The sequence below is a fragment of the Mastigoproctus giganteus genome, chromosome 5, assembly GCF_048544385.1.
Source record: "Mastigoproctus giganteus isolate SK-2022 chromosome 5, ASM4854438v1, whole genome shotgun sequence".
Lineage (NCBI taxonomy): Eukaryota > Metazoa > Arthropoda > Arachnida > Uropygi > Thelyphonidae > Mastigoproctus > Mastigoproctus giganteus.
In genome coordinates, this window is record NC_143579.1 from 124,158,638 (window position 1) to 124,177,829 (window position 19,192).

At 36.5% G+C, this 19,192-nt stretch overlaps 1 protein-coding gene across 1 annotated transcript in view; it reads left to right on the forward strand.

Moving 5' to 3' along the window:
* Nucleotides 1-18,778, forward strand: part of Zip99C (Zinc transporter Zip99C) — a 336,298-nt gene extending 317,520 nt beyond the window's left edge. Inside the window, exon 12 of the mRNA XM_090373442.1 lies at nt 18,543-18,778. Coding sequence (XP_090229568.1) covers nt 18,543-18,618 — 76 coding nt within the window. The 3' untranslated portion in view covers nt 18,619-18,778. The remainder of the gene's footprint in view (nt 1-18,542) is intronic.
* The last annotated feature ends 414 nt before the right edge of the window (nt 18,779-19,192 follow it).

Here is a 19,192-nt window from a genome sequence, read left to right on the forward strand (position 1 = left end):
CAGGGGAGAAGAAAATTATAAAGCATTCACAACAACAACAACAATCTTCACACAGAAAGTATTCAAAATGCTTAGATCTATCCAAAGCAGGGCAATTCAGCCCTCCAGCAGTTAAACAATAATAATAGTTAAAACTGCCCATATCTCCCACCACACCCAGATGATAACTTTAAAAAACTGTCAGGATAGCTGTATTCAGCACCCCGACAGTAATCTGATAAGATTAAACTGGATTGACCAGGATATCTCCAGGACTACCCTGCCATTTGTGAGGCCCCAGGTAGGGACCACCCTACCTGGGGCCTCACACCATATAAGTAACCATGTAGGAGAGGGAGATGTACAGGCAGCCAGGAAAGCAGATTAGTTGAAAAATATTAGTAAGCTAGTAGCAAGGGAAAGTAATTTAGAATGAATGAATGAAAGGGGATAAAGGACAGAGTGAATAGCCTGTTCACTGAGTTATTTGGTTGTTATTTTGGTTTTTAGGAGCATTAGCAACTAAGGCCATATTGCTCTGTGGGGATATGTGGTGGTCATTCCCTGACCTTTCCGTATCATCCGTATTTGGTGGTCATGGGCACAAACCCTGGTCTAATCAAGAAGCGTGTGCTATGCACTGCTGCTCCTGCCCACCTGGCTACGGAGGCGCCAGGGGCACTGAGTGAAAGAATGAAATAGGAATTATGGTAAAAGGGAATAAATGGTACTTTTCGTGAAAGAGAGTGACCCAGTATGAGAGCAAGAGAGAGTAAATGAGTGTTATGGTAAATGGGAATGAGCAAAAGTAATTGGTCGAATGAATACAAACTTAATAATAACTCTCATTAGTTTATATATATATTAACAAAAAATTATTGTAATACTAAAACGCAAACACTGCCACTGCATTCTCTTCTGGCCTGCAAAAAATTGCAGCTGGTCTTGGACCTCAACTGAAGAATGATAGTAAGTGTGGTGCCCAGAGAGTGCAGTACAGGAAGAAAGAGTTGAGCAAAAAATTAAAGCCATATGAATGTGGCCTGTGTAAATGTGTGAGAGAAAGAACACAAACCATAAAATGTTATAGTTAAGTTTACACTAACCCTAGTTTTTAATTTCCAATAACTTACTTTCTTAACTTTCTAATCATTATGTAATAGTATATTAATTTATACTACGCACCATTGCACCTCCCCCAGTGTGTGAGAAAGAGGATGAATGAGGGGGAGGGAAAAATATAACAAAAAATGTAAGAAAAAAGTACAAAAATAGAATGGAAGTAGAATGTGAATGAGGATTATGAGTGCAGCAAATATGTCTCCCCCAATAGGATGATGGGTGGATGGCCTAGGCCCCTGTCCATCCAAACAGACACCATGCCATGACTAGTTAGCCGGCGTGGTGTGGGATGCTGACACCGGCCAGTGTGGCTTGCCTCCGTGTGGTGTGGGCACTACACCTAGACCCCTGCTTACGTTGGTTCCCACCTGGGTGGTCACCCACAGTATGCTTGTGCATGAAGATTTTACCCAGGATTACTAACATCGTGAAGGTGTAAGCATATGATTTGGCTGTCACAGACCATCCAAACTTCGCCGAAATACCAAAGCTTATCTGTGAATAGATCTAAACCTCCCAAACACTTCCTAGTTCATTTCACAAATATATATGGTCTCAATTCTAATCTCGATGCCCATTTTCACTTGCAGTCTACCAAATTCCATGTACTTTTTCTGACAGAATCTCAGTTATCGGTTAATTCAACTACTGCTCATCTCAGTTGCCCAAATTATTCGCTGTATGATTCCTTTCGCCTCAAAGGTGGTACTTCTGCATATATCTTTTCCGATATTCCCTGTTAGAGACTTGGTAATTTGGAATTTCCTCTTTTCGATCTTCTCTGGCTTAAAATCTCTCTACCTCATTGAGTCAAATTCATCTGTTGTCTCTACCGTTCTCCCAACTGCACTAATCACTTGGAGCTCTTTGACTTTCTCCAGTCCACCTTTCCTAACAGTGAGGTAATTTTCCTTGGTGATTTTAATGTGCACAACTCCTGCTGGCTTCCGTTTTCTAGTCACACCGACCCAGCTAGTCGAGATGCTGAGGCTTTTGCAATTACTATTGACTTTGTACAGATTGATGATTTATAGCTAGAAGAATACCGGACAATCATAACCATACAGCCAACATGCTGCTTTTTTTTTTTTTTACAAACAACCCTTCTGAGCATATGGTCCAAATGAGTGGTCCTTTAGGCACCTCAGATCACAACTTGGTGATTGTCTCTTCTCTAATTGAGCCTTTATCTCATGGGTATTCCCAACCTCATATTGTTTGGCATTACAAGAATGCAAAATGGGATGACCTCCGAGATTTCTTTTCTTCTTTTGCTTGGTCGGATTACTGTTTCAAAACTTCTTGATGCCAACATTTGCTCAGATCTTGTCAGTGAAATTATTCTTGTAGGAATGGAATCCTTTATTCCACACTCCACTTTAAAATCTCGTCCTTTATCTAAACTTTGGTTTTCCAATAAATGTGCTAAGGCTGTTCAAGAGAAGAACACTGCATATCATAATTCACTTGCTTCCAATTCTTCAGTTTCATTTTCTGCCTACACCAAAGCTCGCAACAATTGTAAAGCAGTTATTAATCAATCCAAACTAGATTTTGAACAAGCTAAGAGTAGAAAACTTGCTTCTTGCCCTAATCCTAACTGAGCATTTTGCCCATCTCTGCTCCCACCTCTGTCAAAACCAGATGGTTCTGTAGTCACTTCAGCCAAGGATAAAGCCGACCTGCTAGCATCCCATTTTTCTTCCAACTCGTGTATTAATGATCTTGGTAAAACACCTCCCACCATTCCCAACATGCTCCATTCAGTGCCTCCAGTGGTCTTCCATCAAAAGGATGTCAGAAGGATTTTGACAAAACTTGATGCTAAGAAAGCTCCAGGTCCCGATGGCATTTCTCCATTTGTTCTCAAAACCTATGATCCTGTACTTCTTCCTGTTTTTTGCCACCTTTTTTCACTTTCTTATTCCAAATGTGTTTTTCCTTCTGCTTGGAAATTTGCTCATGTCCAGGCAGTTCCTAAAAAAGGGTGACAAATCCCTCCCATCCAATTATCGTCCCATTGCAATTACTTGTACTCTTTCTAAAGTAATGGAGAAATCAATTAACCGCCAACTCTTAAACTACCTAGAATCCTTTCATCTGGTCAACGATCGCCAGTATGGGTTCTATCAGCTTCGATCCACTGGTGATATTCTGGCTTATGTTACCCATTTATGAAATTCTATGAAAACGTTTGGTGAAACACAAGCAGTTGCTGACCTCAAAGGCTTTCAATCGTGTTTGGCATAAAGGTCTTCTAAACAAGCTTCCATCTTATGGTTTGCCAACTGTTTTTTGTAATTGGTTATCCAGTTTTCTCTCTGATCACTCACTGAGGATGATGGTAGGTGGCTTCTGTCTTCTGACTTCTCCACTAATGCTGGTGTTCCCCAAGGTTCAGTTTTTTTCCTTTTGTATATTAATGACCTTCTTCCATTGACTGGAAATCCTATCCATAGTTTTGCCGATGATAGCACATTGCATTCCACTTCCCATTTTAAGAAACCTTGTTCTGCTCAATCAGCTTCAACTTCTCGAAAATCTGCTAACAATTATTTAAATGCCGATCTCCAGTAATTCTCCAGTGGGGCAAAGACAACTTAGTTGATTTCAATCCTTCTAAAACTCAGTCTTGTCTTATATCTCACAAAAAGGATTCTTCTGCTCCTATGCTTATATTTGGTGACACTCCGATTTCTAGGCAAGATGATATATCTCTTTTGGGGATTACCCTGACTTCTATTCTCTCTTGGCACAAGCACATTACAAATATTGCTTCCTCTGCATCTAAAAAACTTGGTTTTCTCTTTCGCACTCTATGTTACTTTTCTTCCAAACAGCTTGTGACTCTGTACAAATCGCAAATCCGTCCTACCATGGAATATTGTTCCCACATCTGGGGCGGTGCCCCCAAAACCTCTCTCAGGCTTCTAGATTCCATTCAGAAGAGGGCAGTTAGGTTAATTAATGTCTCCTCTCTAACAGAGTCTCTGTACTTGCTGTCTCATAGACATATTGTTTCTGCTGCATGCCTTTTCTACAGATACTTCCACGGGCACTGTTCTTCTGAATTGGTTTCTATAATTCCCACTCTCTCTTTCAAAACAGGCCAAACCCGTGCCGCCATCAGCCAACATCCATTTACTATGCAACTTCAAACTCACAGAACCAACTTTTCAGCTTCTTCGTTTATTCATTCAACTGCCGTTTTCTGGAACAGCCTTCCTTCATACGTATTTCCTGAAAATTATAGTCTACAGAAGTTCAAGTCTAATGTCAACAAATATATTCTTTCGTCTTCTCAACCTCCAACCCAAGCATGGTACTAAGTACTATAGGTTCTAATACCTCTCGTGTTTGGGGTTTTCATTAAAAAAAAAAAAAAAAAAAGTATTTGGAGGCAAATGGCCTCCTCTCCAGAGTGCAGTGCGTCTTCCGAAGGAACAGTTCCTCATTCAACCATTTCATTAGGTTGGAAATATCCATCCAAGATGTTTTCTTAAAATGAGAACACTTGGTGTCCATGGATACAACTGTATAATGCAACTTGGGGATTTGAAATTTTAAAAGGCCTTTACAAAATTGGCCTTAGAGGTCATTTCGTAGGTTTTACCAAAAACTTTTTTATCACTTTGTTCCTTCCAAGTTCGTGTAGGATCTACCTTGTTTTGGCCTTTTTGCCAAAAGGAGTTGAGTACTGCAGGGATCAGTTTTAAGTGGTATATATTTTGCCTCCAAAATCAATTTCATCACAGAACAGCATCTTCCAGCTAAAACTGTGCCCATTTTGATAATTTTAGCATATTTTCTCAATTCCGCAACTGATTGGAATCAAGAGACAAATGCAACATACCATTAATCACTTGAACTCATGGGCATGCAGTGAATAATAGCTTCAGATTCTTACTGCAAAAGACCATTTGTATATATTTTTGTTTGAATTGTGACGTACACTCTGGACCTGAATTGAGACTTGGACAAAATACTATTCCAGTAGTACCCGAGACTAGATTTTTGGATCTTAGATTATTCAAGCCTCTTAAATATCCTATGCGCAATTTCCTGTAATTCTTTGTAGTGTCAACCAGTGCACTACAAAGTGCATTGGTTGATGCACTTTTGGGAGATTCACAGACTAATAGATTACCTAGAGCAACAAGCAGAGGTGAAAGATATTTTCATTGTTTCAGTAGCCTGGAAAGCAAGATGCTGGGGATTTCGAGGCCTGCTGTGAGTCATCATGGAACAGGTAAATACATAGGCTGTGTTTAGGTAACTAAGAGTAAGAAGATACATGTATACTTGCATGTGCACCAGTGCTAGGAGCATAGTAAATGAATTTAATGAATTCAAAGTGCTGGTCAAGTCATCAAATACAGTCATTGTGGGGATATCAGAGACATGGTGTTCTTCAGATATAAGGGCTGCAGAATTTGAATATGAGGAGTACAATGTGTACAAAAAGGACAGATGGGTAGGAGGGGTTGGGGTTATGCTTAGTTAAGAAGCACATAAAATCTAAGGCAGCACCTCCAGTTGACATGGGTGGCCAGTGCAATGTTGAGTCAGTTTGGTGTGACAGAAGCACCGGGAAAGCAAAAATGAAAGTAAGAGTATTATTTCCCCCACTCTCACAAGGGTGCACCATATACCACAGTACAGTGTAAATTGCATGTTTTAGTTGCTGCTCCGAAAAAATTGCTGTATTTGCCGTTCTTCTCTTTCTTGATGATTGCCTTCTACTTTTGTCTCTCTCTCTCTCTCTCTCTCTCTCTCTCTCTCAGGGTAACTCGGGAATTTTTTTTTTTTTTTTTTTTTTTTTTTTGCGTGGTGCAGCATAAGCCTCAGGCTTCCTTGCACAATATAGCTAATAATAATAATAATAATATAGGTCTAGTGACTCTGATGAGTGCAATGAACAAGTGTATAGAGAAATAGAGTGGGCCAGTAAAATCAGAATGCCCTATAATGTGGAATTTCAACTATCCAGATATTGACTGAAACTTATATGGGTTGGTTACTCACACAATAGCAAGACTTTTGTGGATTTATTGGATGACTGTTTTCTACAGCAGCATGTTTAGAGATGCAATGAGAGAGAGAGAGAGAGAGAGAGAGAGAGAGAGAGAGAGAGAGAGAGAGAGAGAGAGAGAGAGAGAGAGAGAGAGAATAAAACTGTTCAACTGATTATCAGTGATTATTCATACATTGACTCTGCACATAAAAGAACCACTTTAAGTAAATCCCACATCTGTGGGATTTACTTAAAGATGAAACTACCATTAAGGATAAAAGGAAGGGTTTTTGCTTTTGAAAAAGTTGTCTACAGTCGTGTTTATAGTTTTTATATTCTATACAGTGGGATCAATTGAAGGTGTTACCAACAGAAAATTCTAAGTGGGAAGCATTCAAGGAAATAATCATAGAAACTACTTGGCTTTTCATGCCAACTAAGAAATACCATTAAAGGCTTAGACCTAAATGGATATCATATGAACAAAAGAGACTCGTTGCAAAGAAGGAAAATGCAGGGGATGCATATAATAGTATTAGGTATAGACTGTAGTATAGTTTATACCTACTATAGTATATATTATAAGGTTATACTTACCTTATTACAAGGGGTAATTCAAAAAATAAGTTACACTTGACCATTGTAACCCAAGAGACCTTTATTGAGGTATGTAACATTATGCAATAAAAAGTGCATACCTTGCCCTACTTTTCCACATAATCATCGAGTTGATATAAACACTTCTCGGAATGTGTGACTAAATGTTTGATTCCATAATGATAGAAATCCACTCCTTGGTCATTCAGCCACTGTCAAACTGCTATTTGCGCCTGCTCATTGTTTGCAAATTGTTGTCCCCCTAGATGTTCTTTCAGCTTGCCGAAGATGTGATAGTCACAAGGCGAAAGATCGGGACTGTACAGCAGATGTTGCCATACCTCCCATCCAAAACATTGGAGGAAGTGTTGTGTTGTGCATGCATTGCGTGGTGTGACGTTGTCCTGAATGAGAACAACACCTTTGCTTAACTTTCCAGGCCTCTTGTTTTTCAGGGCTGTTCGCAAATACCATAATGTTTGGCAGTATGAGGCAGCATTAATTGTTGTGCCTTTTGCCATAAATTCTGTGTAAACAACTCCTTCCACAAAAATCGTACTCTTCTGCGTACCTCGAACTTGAGTAACATTCTAGCTGACATGTCATTATGAACACTTGCTCCTACACAACTGTTACTGCTACGTCAACGAAACTCACCTACCAGGGGCCACATGATATGAACTCCATTTCGTGCAGGAGCCACATTTGTTGCGCAATTATACCAAAAGATGGCGGCAGGTACAACTTGTTTTTTGAATGTCCCTCGTATAAGGTTATACCTACTATAGTAGGTATAAACTAGTCTGCAATCAAGTCACAAAGGATCTTAGACAAGCTAAGGCAGATTATGAGAAATCTCTGGCAAAGGATGCAAAGAAAAATAGCTAAGACTTCTTTCCAATGCTGGAAAAACCTCCACCTGATGTTGTGGAAGTGGATAAATTCAAAAAAGTGGTTCTTCCTTGAATAAGAAGAACTAGAAGTCAAAGAAGAACTAGACAAACTGTTGGAGGGGATGGATAGGTGAAATGGGAATTTTTTTTTTTTTTTTTGTTGTTGTTTGGCCATTGCTGTTTAAGCTTTTGTCATTTGTCACTAAAGTGCTACAGGCTGGTGTAATCTGCAGTTTTCCCTCTGACTAAAATATTGTACAATTTTTTCTGAATATGAATAAATATATATATATTTTTTTGTGTGAGTGATGACATTCACCAAGCAATATTAATTTCATAGGCAACAAAATGAGCCAGGTTGCTCATTTAATTGTTTTTATTTTATATCCTGATATCAAAAGACCTGCAACGTAAGTGGATTAGAAATGTTTGGCATATTTTTATTTGATGCAGATCTCTTTCTGAGAAATAATTTTCACACATTGCACTGATATCCTTTATTACACTGATAGAGCATTCCATTTTCCTTCTTGAGAAACTTCTTGCAATCTTTGTGTATGATCATAGTGATAGGCACAGCTTGGAACCCACTCTGGTGGTCTGCTAGTTTTGTGTCATTTTTCTTGATGGAACATTTTTAAATCAGTTGTAACAACAACAACAATTGTATGCTTTTATTGCTACAATCAGAGCGTTAATATTTTTGAACTCTGATTGTAGCAATAAAAGCATACAATTGTTATAATTCTATTAATAATTAATTAATTGTATTAATTTGAATTTGTGGTAATTCAAATTATTTTTTGTATTGAATAATTGCTTCACTGACTACCTTGAAATTCAGACTCTAGCACAATATTTCAGCAAAATAGTATAAGTAGGTTTTGTGCGTTCACATTTAAATGGCTGATCTGTTGTTTTTGGCAAATAACTTTTTCTTAGCTGGTACTACCAGGAATTACTCTGATGTGCTTTAATGAACTTTCCAGATAAATGTTTCAAATTTGGATTGTCAAGTGCAACAAGAGGAATATTAGCAATACAAAAAAAATCTATTTGCTTGCAAGGCTCCAAACATTTCTGATCAACTTTGTCAAATTTTTCTTTGGTACAGATTTTTTAAAATAAATTACTTGCTGGACAAGTTGGTAGTTTTTTTTTCATGCAGCTGACTTTTAAGATGCTTCTTGCAGCTAACTTTTCTATTGAAATCAAACAGGACTGTGGAGTTAGAAAAAAACAAATTTTTATTTATATGGAATGTCTCCTTTGGATACTGTTACTGGATGCCGACTTTTAAGATGATAGGACTACTGTGCAACCAGAACAAAGCAAATTTTTATTAATGTGGAATATTCCCTTTGGATACTCTGCTTTCAGATTTATATGGTTCATTTCAAAATTATAAACATTATGGAAATGAAAAAGCATATGGAATAAGCATAAAATTCAAACTGAACATTAAAATTCTACCTGAAAATTATATTAGCCAATCAGCAGGAAACAGTTTAGCCTTTTATGTTTCCAAAAAAAAAACTTTCCATAATGTATATATCTCCTGAGAATGCCTCTGAACTGTCAATAAAATTTTTTGATTGCTTACTTAATAGTTTAACAGGATAGAGAAGCTGTCAATCAGTGAACATTAGCAACAACATTCTCATCCTGTATTTCACTGATTTTTCCATATTTTCTGATGTCACTGATAGATTTGATTTCATTGAATTAGGCAAATTCATCTCATTTATGCCACATTTTCCTATAATAATAGAGAAATAATGCAACTATGTGCTTTGTCTTCATCAAACAATCACTCAGGATTTCCTTTCCTTCCATGCAATTAATTATACTTAGAAAAATATATTTACTGATGAAATGGAAATCCAAAAATTTGTTACATAAATTAATTGCTGAATGCCAATCTCCCTGGGAAATCCAGATCCATTTTGATACAGGTATCATAGATTGATTATAATACATTTAATTACATATTTAGTACAAAGATTGATCCATAAGTAATGTCACTTGAGTGACAATTTTTTGTAATTGAGTTAGCACGATGAAGTTTTATATATTGCTAGTATAGATATTAAGACGTAAACATGCTAAAATAAAAGTTTCTGTCTATTTCTGGTCTGAAATTATGAACAGTCAAACTGATGTCCTCTTCCTCCACTGGTTTGTTCCTTTTCAAGTCAGGAAAAAACTCAACTGTCTGGATTCGTGAAAATTGAGAAAGAATATGAATGAGACGCTATTGATATAAGTACTGCTCATAGATGGCCTGCATGATTTAAAGGAGGAGTCACGGACATTATAAACATTAGTGACCACCCAAGGAGTAGAAGTCCAAAATATATGAGGTGCAATATTGCCATAGATGCTGATGTGCCATAAAACCAAACAAACAAACATCTATAAAGATTTTTACCTTTATAGTTACTTGAAGAACACCAGATTTTGGATGAAATAATTCGAAAAAGACAAGCCACTAACCAATGCTGATGGGCATATTCCAATCAGCATATGCAGTGATGCAAACATCGAGGTATTTACATTAGATTATGGGAAAATATGCTGCAAATGGGTATCCAAGTTGTTAACAAAGGAAGTGAAATTCTCGAGGCAGGACATCTGCCAAGACGTGTTACAGGAGTGCAGTAACTTTCCAGATTTCTTTAAAGGCCCAGTAACAGGCATTGAGACTTGGATATTCCTTATGACCTTATTCTAAACACCAAGCTATGAAATGGACATAGTTTTTGTGATCTGGCAATTTCAAGTTTTTTTCTTCACTGTCATCTACAGTGGAAAAAAAATCTCAAATTGCTGGATCGCAAAATATTTTAGCCACAGTATTTTGGGACAGAGAAAGACGGTTGGTTGGGTTTTTTTTTTTTTTAGAAGAAAGGTCAGACAATAAATAAGAAAAGATATCGCAAAACACTTGATATGTTTAATAGTGCTATAAAACAATAAAGGAAGGCTCTAACAGGACACTACATTACACTGCATTATGTTAATGCCAAGCTGTACACTGTCCATATGACTCGGATGAAACTAGCCAATCTAGGGTGGAGAGTTTTGTCTCAACATGCATATAGCTTGGACTTGGCTCCATCTGATTTTTTTTGCTGTTTGGGCATTTAAAAAGATTAGCATTAGATAAATATAATATAATAACATGTTATTATATTATATTTATTAGTATTTATGACAGGTGTATATTCATTTTAACAGCGAGATATGACGAGCAGTATTTCCCCGCAGTATGCCTTTGTATAAAAGTCTAAACTGTGATTCACTTAATAATGGTACTGGACCATAAATAAAAGTTTATTTCATACTTTGCCAAGCATTCTATACAATGTCTGGATTCTACACTTTGCAGTGTTTGTAATGGGGATAGTAATGGGGGACCTGAATGGTGCCACACCAAAATAATGATCCTGCATTAATCTTTAATTAATGAGCCAAAATCTGAAGGTTTTTATAGCTTCTTAAATATAGGCAAACTTTTAGTGCAGTAGTTTCTGTGTCTTGGTTTTTTTTTTTTTTTTCCTTTATCGTTTTTGCAGAATAATTAAATGCAAGCAAGCACTTGTCAGATGCTGCATATTTGACCATCTTTTTAACTATTTTAAGTTAAGATTAGTGTGGGAACTGATACACACCAACATTGCTATGAAGTTTTAAATTGTATGTTTGTTTATAGGTAAAGTTACTTGTCTTTTCTCTCCCATCACTAAATAAATATATATGATCTCGCTCAAGCTGTTTATGAAAGATTTGTTATTGCTTTTGCATAAATAAAGATTGGAGAAATGAAAGATATTCTCAACACAATATTCAGTGAAGATGGTTGCTACTCTGGGAAGTAAGTTACGTAATGCACTTCCATTTTCAAATTTTGAAAATGGAAGTGCATTATGTAATTTGAAAATTTGAAAATGGAAGTGAATAGTGGTATCTAATATATACATAATTTTAAAAAAAATTTTTATATATGCAGATATGTACATGTGCACATTTAAAATTGTGTACATAACAGTTCTATGAATGGCAAAATGGAAATGATTATTAAATTGTGTTTATATTTTATGCATGTAACTTTGTTTTATTATTTTTTTTTAGCAGAATAAATATTTTTATTAAAAATTAAAAATTACATACAGTAAGTCATCATCATCATCATCATCAGCCATTTTCAATCCACTGCAGAATGAAGGCCTCTCCAGCAACTTTCCAGTTCCTTCTGTTTTGAGCACTGGCCATCCATTTACTACTCAAAAACTCATGAATTTCATCTATCCATCTCCGCCTTTGTCTTCCAGGTTTTCTTCTAGCCCCTCTTGGGTACCATTCTGTTATTTTCTTAGTCCATCTGTCATCATGTCTTCGAGCTATGTGTCCTGCCCAAGACCATTTTAGTTCTTTAGTTTTGATAAGAATGTCCTTTACTTGAGTTTGCTGCCTAATCCATGTGTTTCTCTTCTTATCTAACAGTCTAATTCCCAATATAATTCGTTCCATTCTTCGCTGTGTAGTTCTTAGCTTCTCTTCCATTCTTTTGGTGAGTGCCCAAGTTTCACTTCCATAAGTCATGGTGGGGAGTATACATTGATTCATTATTTTACGTTTCAGACAAACTGGGATATTGCTCTTCAGTATGTGGCTATATTTCCTGAATGCTATTCATCCAAAATTTATTCTTCTCTTGACTTCCAGCCATTTATCATTATTACAGCTAATAACTTGTCCCAGATAAGTATATGACTCCACCTTTTCAATTACTGCTCCTTCAATCATTATTTCCCTTTCCGTGGCATACTTGTTCATCATTACTTTTGTTTTATGCATATTCATCTTTAGTCCAAAATCCTTACTAACTGTGCATAACTGATTAAGATTTTCCTCTAATTCTTTGGGATCGTGGCTTATGACCACAATGTCATCTGCAAATCGTAAATGGTTTAGGTACTCTCCGTTCACATTGACTCCTTTCTGCGACCAGTCTAATCTTCTGAAAGCTTCCTCAAGGGCAGCAGTAAACAGCTTCGGAGATATTGTGTCTCCTTGTCGAACTCCTTTCTCGATTTTAAATTTGCTACTGTCTTTGTCTAGTCTAATAAAGGATGTAGCACTCTCATATATTTTCTTCAAAATCATAATATATGGAGTATCTATGCCTTGTCTTTCCAGTGCCCGAAACATTGCCTTATGCTGTATGGAGTCAAATGCCTTTTCATAATCCACAAATGCCAGGCATAATGGTGTTTTATATTCATTTTCTTTCTCCATTAGCTGTGATATTACGTGAAGGTGATCCATAGTTGAGAATCCTGTCCTAAAGCCAGCTTGCTCTTTCGGTTGATTCTCATCAAGTATTCTTTCTAATCTGTTAGTAATGACCCTTGTGAACAACTTGTAGATATGGGATAACAAGCTAATTGGTCTATAATTTCCAATTTCTGATTTATCTCCTTTCTTATGCAGCAAAACTATGACTGCATTATTCCACTGCTTAGGCATCACACCTTTTCTAATGCACTTTGTGAAGAGCCTTGCCAGTTTTTGTGTTATGTCTCTTCCTCCCAATTTTAACAACTCTACAGTAACTTCATCTTCCCCCGGGGCTTTCTCATTCTTCATTTTCTTCAATGCATGTTCTACCTCATCAGGAAGAATGTCTGGTATGTCGTATGTGTTGCTACTTTGCAATCCATGTTCCCCACTGCTGGTATCATTCCCTCGCTCCTTGTATAATTCTCTATAGTAGTCTTCTGCTATTTGAATTATGCCTTCTCTGCTGTTTATAAGTACACCATCGCTATTCTTCAGTTTCAGTATCATTTGTCTTTCTGTATTACTGCTCATGGCTGCTGATTTAAATCCTTTGTTTTCCCTTAATGCTTGTTCTACTTTTCTTGTGTTAAATCTTCTTATGTCCTCTCTGAGTCTCTTTCTAATGGCTTTGCATAACTCAGTATACTCAATTTTCTCCCTGTCAGTGGTTTTCTTGCTCTTCATTTGTCGTCTTTGGTTCATCATGACAAGTGTTTCTTGACTAATTTTTTCTTCTTTGGATTTCTGTTTCCCTATAGGTTTCTTGGGCTTTATCACTTTCAGAAAATTGTAATATTCCTCGTCGATATCTTGGTCCTGAGCAGTCTGCAGAAGCTCAAACTTGTTCTTAAGTTCCAGTACATACTGCTTTTTCTCCTCCTCTGTTATTTCAAAGACCTTTGTATTATTTACTCGAGTCAGTTTTTTCCTTTCCTTTCCTACATCTATATCAAGTGTACATCTTACCATTCTGTGATCACTTCCAACATTTACCTTATTCAGGACGGTAACATCATTCACAATATATCTTCTGTTAGTGAGGATGAAGTCGATTTCATTAGTTGTTAATCCATTTGGACTCTTCCATGTCCACTTTCTGTTCACCCTTTTCTTGAAAAAAGTGTTCATTACTGACAGTCCTTGAGATTCTGCAAATTCCACAAGTCTTTCACCTCTTTTATTTCTTTCACCAATTCCAAAATTTCCTATAGTTCCTCTTTCTGCGCTGGTTTGCCTTTTTCCAACCTTAGCATTGAAGTCCCCCATAATAATAGTGTAGTGGGTTTTCTGCTCATCTAGAAGACTCTCAATTTCAGTGAACATTTCTTCAACCTCTTCATCATCATGGCTCGATGTTGGTGCATAAATCATTATAATCTTTAGCTTGTACCTCTTAGAAATCTTGAGTATTAGTCTTGATACAGTAAGTACTGATATCCATTAAGAAAAGAACAAATATTGGTATACTACAAGCCAAATTAAAAAAAAAAAACAAAAAAAACCCTTTTCCAAATAGAACACAAAGTTAGACACCTGTCAACTACTGTATAACTGTGTTTGCAACAAACAAACAAATGGGGGCTGACTGCTAATAGGGTAATAAATGATATAAAATTTACTTTGTATCTGTTGTATTTATACTTTTAAGGTTTTAAGAACAAAGAGGCATTACTTATGTACTGAGCGGCGCCTCCGTAGCCAGGTGGGAAGGAGCAGCAGTGCGTAGCACACGCTTCTTGATTAGACCGGGGTTCGAGCCCGTCACCACCAAATACGGGGATGCGGAAAGGTCAGGGAATGACCACCGCATATCACGGAGCAATATGGCCTTAGTTGCTAATGCTCCTAAAAACCAAATAACAATAACAAACTTATGTACTGACCCTCGTAAAATATATATTTAAAGTAATAATTTTACTCTTATATTGTAGTACTCTGAGTTCTGCAGTCCATTTCTTTAAAATGGGCTATAAATTTTAAAGCAACAATGGGATTATGGTTTTAAATGAGATTTAATGAGATTAAAAATTATATTACAAAATTTTATGAAAAAATTATGTAAGTTTGTAGAAATTTTTGAAAATAGCCAAATTCTTTGAACCTTGAAGGAAATGTAATCTGTGGCATGTGCAATTTTTTTGCATCCTGCAAAAAATTCACTGCCAATATAGTGAATTAACATTACAACTGCTGATAAAGTTGCTAGATGTGAGTTTGAATTATATTTCAAATTATATTTATTTTGAATTATATTTCAAATTATATTTATTTTGAATTATATTTCAAATTATATTTATTTTGAATTATATTTGAATTAAATTATTTTGAATTATATTTGAATTAAATTATTTTGAATTATATTTATTTTGAATTAAATTATTTTGAATTATACTATGATTTTTTAGCGTTTCTCACCAACCATTGAAGTAAAAACGAAAACCTAAATCTTAAAAAGCTTTATATTTAAATTTACAATAAATTTACAGTAGATCAAACAAAATAAATGTGATTATACAAATAAAATGTTACTGATAATAAAATGCATTTGTCAAAAGTAAGTGGGCGTTTTTACTTCAATGGTTGGTGAGAAACGCTAAAAAATCATAGTATGAATATACCCAACCCCAGAGGCCTATTCGAAGAACCGATTAGATGCTATGGCCATGCAGTAGTGCGGTGCATCAGGGAATACCAGAAACATGGTGTTAGAGAAGTTAAACATGAACAACATCTGAGGTTTGCCCATCGCTGTAAGACGTATAACCTCATAGACGTATACCTCGAGGCTTTCAAGTTAAACCCCCTTTTGAAGATGAACGGTTGTTTAACGTTTCTAAGTGGTACCAGAAAAAGATCCTAAACATTTGGATTGAGAAGTTACATAAGAACTTGTACCACATTAGGAGAGACAAAAGTAAGTGTTTAAACGAGATAAGTGAGAGGGTGACCTCAATGCATTTGTCATTAGTGATTAGTGTGGTATTGATGAAAGCAAAATGGATTTCTGACATTTACAGACAAAGACAAATGAGTAAGTTCAATAGACTTAAGGAACAAGCCTTGACCAGGGGTAATAGTGATAATAATACTAACAGCAACTTTATCATTAATATAAGTAGTAAGCAATTGACTGAAGATCAGATAGAAGTCTTAAATTTAGGACCTAAGTTTGCTATGATTCCGCCCAAAGTACCCATAGCAGAAATAGCTATGGGCATTGAGAGAGCAGTAAATAGGTTACCTGTGTGCATGGCCAACGAAATTCGTGTAAAGACAGCAGCTATTCTAAGTCAAGCTAAGAAAGCTCCCCCTAATCTTAATACAAAGCAAAGACTAGCACTTAAGAGTCTCAAGCAAGAAGATAGTGTAGTGGTCCTACCGGCTGATAAAGGTAGAGTAACGGTGGTTTTGGATAAAGAGGCATACGTAAATAAAGCATTAGACTTGTTGAATGATCAAACAACCTATAAGATCATTCATAAAAATCCATTGTTGAACCTGGAATGTCAAGTTAATAGAATGGTGCAGAACTGGATGAAGTCTAACAAGATTTCCAAGGAGCGGAAATGGTCGTTACATGCAACAGGAAGCCAGATACCGAGATTTTAAAGCTTGCCAAAAGTACACAAAGTGGGTGTGCCACTCAGACCTATAGTTTCGTTTATAGGCAGCCCCACGTATGCGCTATCTGGTTTCCTGGCCAAATTGCTGTCACCATTAGTAGGGCTTTCTGAGCATAGTATCAGAGACAGCAAGGAGTTTGCACAATTTATAAGAGGACAATGCATAGAAGAAAATGAAATTATGATATCCTTCGACGTGACATCTCTGTTTACGTGCATTCCAATTGACCATGGGGTACGTTGTGCGTACATGGCCTTACAGAGAGACACCACCTTGAATAGTAGGACACAATTAAGCCTAGAGGATATATGTAAGGGAATAGAGTTATGTCTTTCAAGCACCACTATGGTGTTCTGTAACACCATGTACAAGCAGGTTAACGGTGCAGCCATGGGCTCCCCCATCAGTGCGATCATAGGTAATTTAGCTATGGAGGAGCTCGAGGCTAGACTATTCAGTGATATGGTTGATGACACGTTTTCAATTATTCGGAAGGGGAGTGAAGATGAGATGTTGAATTTTCTTAACAGCTTCTCCCCGTTCATACAATTCACCTCTGAGGTAGAAGAAGGAGGGGTTTTGCCGTTCCTGGATGTGTTGATCTGTAGAGAAGGCCAGTGTTTGAAAACAAAAGTGTTTAGAAAACCTATGTGCAAAGGACAATACTCACATTACAACTCAGCTCAGGCCAACCATCACAGGAACAGTGTGATAAGAGCACTAGTAGATAGGGCAAAATCGCATTGTAGTACCTCAGAGGACAGAAAAATAGAGTATGAGCATGTTACAGCGGATCTTTTGAAGTGAGGGTACCCCCAGAGGATCATAAAGAAATACATTAGTGGAGGGCAGAGCAGATGTGAGTCCTTCACACCGATAGCCACCGCATACGTTCCCTACTATCCGGGTTTAACCGAGCGTATAGCTCGTATACTAAGGAATTACCAGACGCGCTGTGTGCAGCTCCTAGGTCGGAAGCTGCACAACGGTCGTGTTACAGGTAAAAGACCCCATCTCACACGAAAATATAAGTGGGGTCGTATATGGCATCAAGTGCCCGGATTGTGGGGAGTGTTATGTGGGGGAAACAAAACGACGCCTCAAAGATCGTCTGGGGGAGCACACGAACACGATAAGAAATGCGGATTATGGTAAATCCGCCGTAGCTGAACATTTTTGGGAGAAGCAACATCATATCTCCCTGGACGAAGCAGTCATCACTGATCGGGCGCATAGATTTTGGGACCGCAAGTGGCTCGAGAGCCTACGAATTAGTTCTATTGGGAATAATATAAATAGAGACAGGGGTACACGCATTCATCCCCTCTTTGAGGCGGTAATCCTTGGAGGGGATGAACGTTTTCGCCTGGAACGCTCCCGAGCCGCTTCCAGTTCCAACATGTACTGGAACAGTACACGTTTAAGTGAGATGCACTGTGAACCTGCTGGTATTTAATGAGGCACCGCAGAATAGAAGTGCACTATTGAGAAAGAAGGCAGAAGCCTTTGAAAGCTTCAGTTATTTTAGCGCTTTTAATCTAGTATATTTTATTGCATTTTAATTCAGTATTTTATTATCATTTTATTTGTACATTCACTGTAAACTACATTTGTTTTATTCTATCTTAATTCAGTATTTTATTTTATTATCAGTAACATTTTATTTGTATAATCACATTTATTTTGTTTGATCTACTGTAAATTTAAATATAAAGCTTTTTAAGATTTAGGTTTTCGTTTTTACTTCAATGGTTGGTGAGAAACGCTAAAAAATCATAGTATGAATATACCCAACCCCAGAGGCCTATTTGAAGAACTATTTTGAATTATATTTGAATTAAATTATTTTGAATTATATTTCAAGTTCAGGGATCTTGATTAAATCATTAACTTATTCTTCATAAATGTAAACATTTATTTTTGTAAATTGACATATAAATACATTGATATATTTTATAAATTACTAGGGAATCACTGAAACAGATGACATGTATATTTGGAGGAATTGGAGTCATGGCTCTAGTCAGTTTATTTTTTGAGTAAGCTGGAACACCATTCACTTAGCATTGCCATTAAGTATTGCTTATTGCCCACTTTGTGATAAGTATAAGCTGGACAGAATCTCTGCAACTAATTTCATCCAAGATATTTTATTACAAGTAATCCAAATTTGGTATTATTTATAAAATGAAGGTAACATAAAAGGGTGATCTACTTCCATAGAAGACCAGTTCAGAATTGACCAGAAATAATTTTATTATAATGCAGGTGAAATTTCAGTTTTACCTTTTAGGTAAATTTAGTGAAGCAACTAAAATTTATAGAACTATACCCTAAATCAGTGAAACTATTCATCTCATTTTTGTTTATTAGCATTTTAAATCTATTTTATACTATACATAACTTTGGAGGTATAAAAAATATGGCTTCATTGGATTTCTCTGCATCTCCTACAATACATTAAAATCCAATTAAAATGTTTTAATGAGCATTTTGCTACAGTAAAATTCCATTACAGCAAATACTGTCATAACAAAAAAAATTAATAATAATAGCTATGGGAGGATGCATCAAAGAAAAATGTTTTTAAGGATCAACCCGCAAATGATTCTATTTT